Source organism: Hypomesus nipponensis, chromosome 18 (genome assembly GCF_054491055.1).
Source record: "Hypomesus nipponensis isolate SF chromosome 18, ASM5449105v1, whole genome shotgun sequence".
Taxonomy (NCBI): Eukaryota; Metazoa; Chordata; class Actinopteri; order Osmeriformes; family Osmeridae; genus Hypomesus; species Hypomesus nipponensis.
In genome coordinates this window covers 16,957,501-16,965,000 of record NC_140378.1, presented here as the reverse complement: position 1 = coordinate 16,965,000, position 7,500 = coordinate 16,957,501, and the positions used below count along the sequence as shown (strand labels likewise).

Sequence of the window (7,500 nt, the reverse complement as noted above, 5' to 3'; positions counted from 1 at the left end):
TGGTGTGTGGGTGTGTGGGTGTGTGTGTGGCCTCCCCGACACCTACTGAGAGGGGGGGGAAATGGATCTCTCTACACGTTGGGTGACGAAGCTGTGAAAGAAAACAGTGGACAGAAATAATAAACCCTCCCCCCTCGCTCTCTCACTCTCTCCGCCCCTCTCTCTCTTTTTCCCCCCCTCTTTCTCCACGCTCTTTCTCCCCCTCTCCTCTCTCTTTCTTTCTACCCCCCCTGTATCTCACTCCTCTCTCTTTTATCTACACCCCCTCCCCCTCTCTCCCTCCCTCACTCCTCAGGTCCTTCTTCTCTTCTTCTTGTCCATTCGCCCTCCCACGCGTTCACACATTCTGGGGGACAGGGCTCTGCAGCACCGGGGGGTGTGGGTCTTTAGGAGAGAGGGGTATGTGGAAGAGTCCCACCAGTCCCCTTCCAGCACCCTGCCTTAGTGTGCTCATTTAGACACACGAAAAAACGAAGAAAAACGATCATGTTTATCAAAGATATCTGGAGTATTGAGATTCCGAAAAAGGAAGGCATGACCACGTGTGTACACTTCCAGCAGGCCATGTGTTCACTAGAACCTGTTCAATGTGTCGTGTCGAATTGATGTACTGAATAAAGTTGTTGAATTTGAACGGATGTCCTATGCCTTCTCCTACACGTTTGCCTCAATGTGGTTCCTTCATCCAGAGCAGCAGCATGTCTCCAGGCTGCTACAGAGCAGCAGCATGTCTCCAGGCTGCTACAGAGCAGCAGCATGTCTCCAGGCTGCTACAGAGCAGCAGCATGTCTCCAGGCTGCTACAGAGCAGCAGCATGTCTCCAGGCTGCTACAGAGCAGCAGCATGTCTCCAGGCTGCTACAGAGCAGCAGCATGTCTCCAGGCTGCTACAGAGCAGCAGCATGTCTCCAGGCTGCTACAGAGCAGCAGCAGCAGCATGTCTCCAGGCTGCTACAGAGCAGCAGCAGCAGCAGCATGTCTCCAGGCTGCTACAGAGCAGCAGCATGTCTCCAGGCTGCTACAGAGCAGCAGCATGTCTCCAGGCTGCTACAGAGCAGCAGCATGTCTCCAGGCTGCTACAGAGCAGCAGCAGCAGCATGTCTCCAGGCTGCTACAGAGCAGCAGCATGTCTCCAGGCTGCTACAGAGCAGCAGCATGTCTCCAGACTGCTACAGAGCAGCAGCATGTCTCCAGGCTGCTACAGAGCAGCAGCAGCATGTCTCCAGACTGCTACAGAGCAGCAGCAGCAGCATGTCTCCAGGCTGCCTGCTACAGAGGTGCCGAGGTGAGAGAATGGAGCAGGTAGAGAGCAATCAAAAAGTAAACAACCTGGTTCAGGCTCAGGGTCGTCATGGCGGCAGGACCCAGCTGGAGGTACGCACACACACACACACACACACACCCACACACACACACACACACATACAGACACATAGCCAGGCTGTGTGCGTCACTCTTCCAATGCAATAATTGGAAGTGACAGGCGTGCAGTAATTCGATGCACCAGCATCAACAAGCACTGGTCAGACCACACCCACAGGGACTCACACACGCACACACACGCACACACACACACGCACACACACACACACACACACGCACACACACACACACACACACACACGCACACGCACGCACACACACACACACACACACACACACACACACGCACACACACGCACACGCACACACACACCTAGGCACCCCAAAGAGACAGGGGGGTACCACGGCCTGCCCCCGCGAGAGCGAAACCCAACCAGAGCAGGCCTGTGTATGTACGTAGGTGTGGGCCTGTGTATATATGTGTGTGTCTGTGTGTGTTTTGGGGGGAGTTAGGGGGGAGAGGAGAAAGATGTTGGGGTCCGGGGACAACGATCCACGGAGGATGTGGAGAGGAGGAATAGAGAACGGAGAGAGAGTGAAGATAGAGGGCGATAGAGGTGGGGAAGGAGAGATCATTGCTGTGGTCTGGTCTCCCGGGGGAAGGCTCATTTCATAGTCTGGCCCCGCTGGTGTGATGGAGGGATTAGCATCACTCACAGAAACGAGTGAGTGAGGAGTGAGAGAATGCATGTTTCCACCTCCTGTGATCCGTCCAGTCCCACTCAGACAAACCTTGAACTCACTCAATCACTCACTCACTCTAGCCCATGCTGCTACAGAGGTTCTCACTGTCTCTGTCTCTCTGTGTCTCTCCCTCTCTCTGTCTCTCTCTCTCCCCATCTCTCTCTCTCATCTCTCTCACTCTCTCTCTCAGTCTCTATCTGCCTTTCTTTCTCTCTGTATGTCTTCGTCTCTTGCATACTCTCTCTCCTTCTCTCCTCTCCGACCCTCTCACTCTAACCATAAGATAAACAGTTTGCACACACCCCGCAGTATGGCAGAAGACTCCATCATCAATAAGAGGTCATTAGGAGAAGAAACCAGGTGCCACAACACTTGCAGTTGAGCTTCTGGGAAGGGATGTTTGATGCAGTTTTGAGTGTCACTGTGGAGTGTGTGTTATCAGGGGGGGGGGGGGGGGGGGTAGGGGTCCAACAGTGGCGTATGTGAAGGAACGTTTCCGATGTGTGTTTTCTCTGTGTTTGCGAAGTGCAGCGTGGCGCAGTGGAGCCAGAGGGGGATCCGATGCTTATCTGGCTCCCACATAAACTACAACATCTACAGGAGGAGCTGGGGAGGGGGGGGAGGGGGGCGGATCAACCTGCAGATGCCCTGTTTGTTTGCTTATAGCCTCAGAGCGTGAACTGTGTTCCTGATGCACCACCAGATAGAGGGAGAGAGAGAGAGGACAGAGGGAGAGAGAGAAATAGCTAGACAAAGAGATAGAGAAAGAGAGAGAGAGACACAGCTGGCGGTAAGAGAGAGAAACAGGAAGAGAGAATCAGAGAGGGAGAAAGGAACCAGGGCCCTGTCTGCATATGCAGAGCTGGCAGTGACAGAGAGAGACAGAGAGAGATGGAGAGAGAGAGAGAGAGAGAGAGAGAGAGAGAGAGAGAGACAGAGAGAGAGAGAGCGAGAGCGAGAGCGAGAGAGAGAGAGAGAGAGCGTGCTGGCAGCGAGAGGTCCTCCATCCATCCTGTGGGAATACCCTGGCAATCTGAGCATGTTAACACCTTAGTACAGCACTGCAGGGGTTCACTACAAACACACACACACACACACACAGCCCCACTCAGCCTGGTCACACAGTAATGTCTCTATCTGTTCTATGTCTTCCCCTCTCTGTTCTCCTCACCCTCTCTTTCTTAACCCCCTCCCCCTCTCCCTCCTTCTCGCTGACCCAACAGAGCTCTTCCCTCCTCCATCCAGGCTGCTGTAGGGAAGCCAGTGGATTTGTGTCTGACTGAATAGCTGTCTGCTCCACTTAGAAACAGGGAGACAGAGGGGTCAAAAAGAGACAGGAAGGAGAGAAAGAATGTTTGATTCAATCTGGTTTTCCCATGATGAAGAAGTGGCAAAGACAAAAATGACAAGATCAGGCGATGGTACATAAAGAATGCAGACATGCACACGCGAAAACACACGTTCACTGACACACACACACACACCTGGGAGAGCGAGTGTGGATGTCCGTCTGTCAGTCCATCTCTCCTCATGTCCACTGGCACTGTCTGCTTCTGAATGTTGGGAGATCGGATTTGTCTGCAGAGACAGAGAGACAGACAGAGAGAGAGAGAGAGAGAGAAGAGAAGAGAAAAGAAGAGAAGAGAGGGAATGAAAGAGAGGGAGAATGTTTTCAGAGAGAAAAGTCTAAATTTCCACCTTGAAACAGCTCAATGTGTCTCATCCCTGGACGTTTCCATCAGCCATCACACAGGCCTGACACAGACAGACCCATACTCAGAGAAACATCACACACAGGAACAGCCAAGGGACGACGACACATCACACACAGGAACAGCCAAGGGACGACGACACATCACACACAGGAGACATCAGGCCCACACATCCACGCACTCTGCATCTCGTCTCTCTGAAACGGGAGGACAAGACGAGACTTGACGCAGAGTACTGAGAGAGCGTCTGTGTAAATCTGTCAACAAGAACACTGACGCACACACACTCACACACTCACGTTAACATATAGAGACATACTGTGCACACAACCACCCTCTATCTCACACACAGCCGCATTGGTACCAAAACACACACACACACTCATCAGACACACACACACACACACACACACAATGTGCCTGTGTAAATCTGTTGTCAGTTGTGTGCGGTGCTTAAGTGTTGATTAGAGAGCTAACCCGTGTGTTAGCTGAGCTGGCGCTGCTGTGTACTTAACTGCACACACACATGAGAGTGGCTCCTATTCATTTCAAACAGCTCAGAAGCACTCACACACACACAAATACACGCACGCACGCTAAAGCATCTAAAGACGGCTTCTGAGCACGCAGTTCATCGCTGACACACAGAAAAGGTTCCAAATTCTGACAGTGACAAATGAGTTGTTCCTCAGAGCCCTGTGGTCCAGAAGACTGCATCTCTCCTGCAGCACGCCAGTCCTGCGCATTACTTCATGTGCACACACAAACTGTTTACACTGCAGCCAGTCGACAAGCTCTGCTACGGACACACTCATATTTACTGTCGCAGCCCCCAGACTGTCGGGATGTGTGGGTGTGTGTGTGTGTGTGGGGGCGGGGGGTGGGGGGGGGGCGTTGGTGTGTGTGTGTCTGTCTGTGTGCGTGTGTAAGCTAAGGGGAATGTCCATGGAGTTTAAAACTTGAATGAGGGCATATCAGCTATCATAGCATACACACAAAGGACATGACAGATGGTGAAGAATGACTGCCTGTGTAAATCTTTCAGACACACACATAGACACACACACATACACACACAGACACACACACACACACACATAGACACACACACACGCGCACAGGCTACTGGCACAGGTGTATAAACTAACAGTGAGTTAAAAATGCAGGTGCTTTTGATAGATGATATGCCCTCATAACAGCTTAGCTCTGCTGTGTGGGTGTGTGTGTGTGTGTGTTTGTGCGCGCACGCTGGTGTGTGTACGTCAGAGAACAAGCAGGGTAAGGGCTGGTCTCCAATGACACACAGGCAGGGTAAGATACCAGAGTACCCACTTCCACAGTGGACTAACTTGCATCTCTACTCGACTTGCATCATAGAGAACTAAAGACCAGCACTGATCAGAACTCATAGCTGCTTCCTGTGTCCACACTGATGTCTCTCCTAGTGAACGCATGCACAAACACACACAAACATCCAGTACACACACACACACACACACAGAAATAAAGAAATATAAAGCTAACACGTAGAGTTTTTTAGGAGACAAATTAGGGACTGGGGGATGATGGAAAAAGAACCAAAGAAAGAAAACAGAGAAAACGAAAGAGAGTGAAAGAGGATGGTTAGTGGATTGCACCAGGCCATCAGGTCTGTAACTGAGCATCATAAAAGTCATTTTTCATATCTCCTGCTGTCTCCGCTCGCTGGAGAGACCAGGGCCTTCGGTTTCCAAGACAAGCAGATCTCTTTTATTTCTGGCTGTGAAAACACTGTTCTGTTTTTACCACCTCTCTCTTATACACACACACACACACACACACGCACACACAGACACCCACATCCTCACATAAACACACACAACCACCTACACACAGCCTCAGAGAAACCCACACATGCAAACACATACATCCCACACCCACACACACACACACACACACCCACACACACACACACCCACACACACACACACACACACCCACACACACACACACACACACACACACACACACACACACACACAGGATCTCCCCCTCTCTCCTTGATCTAAAAACAGGGCAGAGGAGTGAAATCATTTTAACGACTGTGAGTGAGCTGAGGCAATACAAATGATAAAAACACAACTCGCCGTCGCTCAGAAGAAGCAGGGCACGATAACATCAGATTTACACCCCGCTCTCTCCCTTTCTCAGTCCCCTCGGAGACCCGAGGTCAAAGGTCAAAGGTGGAATACTGGATTGAGGTTGTGCTGTGAGAGGATGTGTCATCAGGTTATCCGTCTGAAGTCTTATCAGAGAATGAATCCAGACACCAGGTTCATTAGGGAGTGATTCATGTAGACAGGGTCTGGATGTATTTTATAACTGCACAAATGTGTGTGTGTGTAGCCACGGCGAATCCAACACCAACAAGTTCAGAGTGTGTACCCGTCTGTGTATTTCAGTAGGGAGAGATCTTCATAAATATACCGTCGAACACACCTATGTTGGTTCCATTCAACAGTGGTTTGGTAGTCTGGTTTTGGATGGGGCAGTAATGGGGTCATACCAGGAGAGTGAATCTATGAAAAATAAAAAAATAAAACAGCTAGCATTGCCTGGCTAAGCTAGCATAGCTAACGTAGCTTGACCTCAGAACCTGAGCAGCACATGAACAGTCCCTCTACGGAACACTTCCATCACTGTGACCCTGCCTGCTACATCAATCATGGGACTGTGGGTTTCCAAAAGTGTGAATAAGGGTGTATTTCCTAATCGCCATCCCCTCTCTCTCTCTGGGTAGTCATTAATAGGCCATCTGATGGAGCTCCAACAGCAACAAACTGATTAAAAACACATCCATCCTCTGTCGAGACAGATTACACAATTCACATTCCACAGAGAACACACACGTGTATCCTCAAACACACACACACACACACACAAAAACACACATAAAAATTCCGTACACACTTCCTGTACAAACACACACCCACACAGTCAAGCACATGCTGCTTCATACACACACACACATAAACACATGCTATTGAAGTGAAATGTAGACAGCCGATAACATTAAGTGTGTTTGGAATGGGTGAAGGCACATATCAGATAAAGCACTAACTGTCATTAGCATGACCAGTCTTAGGATACATGGACAGGATTGGTATGACCGGTAAGTACTGGACAGAATCAGAAGGCAGATTTCGGTGCCTCTTAAATGTCTGAGCTGTCGATTGACATATTTAGCCTCTGGTGCTCCCAAACGGACATAAGAAGCATCATTGCTGCATATGATGGCTAGTTAGATGATAGCCTACTGCATTCATGTGGTGTCAGAATAATCCGAAAGATTATTTCCAGACTGAGAAAATTCATGTGAACACGGAACACGGAGAGTCGAAGAACAAGAACATGGCAGACAACAACGACTTCATTTGTTTTGTGGCTCTTTTTGTTTTGTTAAGTATCGGTTCCGGCACCGTTTAGGCACCGGAACTGTCACAAAAATATCGATTTGGCACCGGTATCGTAAAAAAATAAAAATAATACCCAACCCTATACATGGATCGGCAGATCTAACAACTGTACCAAAGCTCTCTCTTATCCTCTACCCTACAGTGATGTCCTTTACTCTAAAGTGATGTCCTCTACTCTATTCTACTGTACTCTACTCTGCTCCAGCCAAGTCATGTCTTCTCTGCTTTATTCAGCCATACCAGAGCAGTGTGTGTATTTATACAAGG

General features: G+C 49.7%; 1 protein-coding gene across 1 annotated transcript in view; it reads right to left on the bottom strand.

The window, feature by feature from the left end:
• The window catches only part of LOC146252470 (ERC protein 2-like), a 135,315-nt gene that overhangs the window by 73,533 nt on the left and 54,282 nt on the right, over positions 1-7,500 (bottom strand). Inside the window, exon 12 of the mRNA XM_084679053.1 lies at positions 3,551-3,644. Coding sequence (XP_084535179.1) covers positions 3,551-3,644 — 94 coding nt within the window. The remainder of the gene's footprint in view (positions 1-3,550; positions 3,645-7,500) is intronic.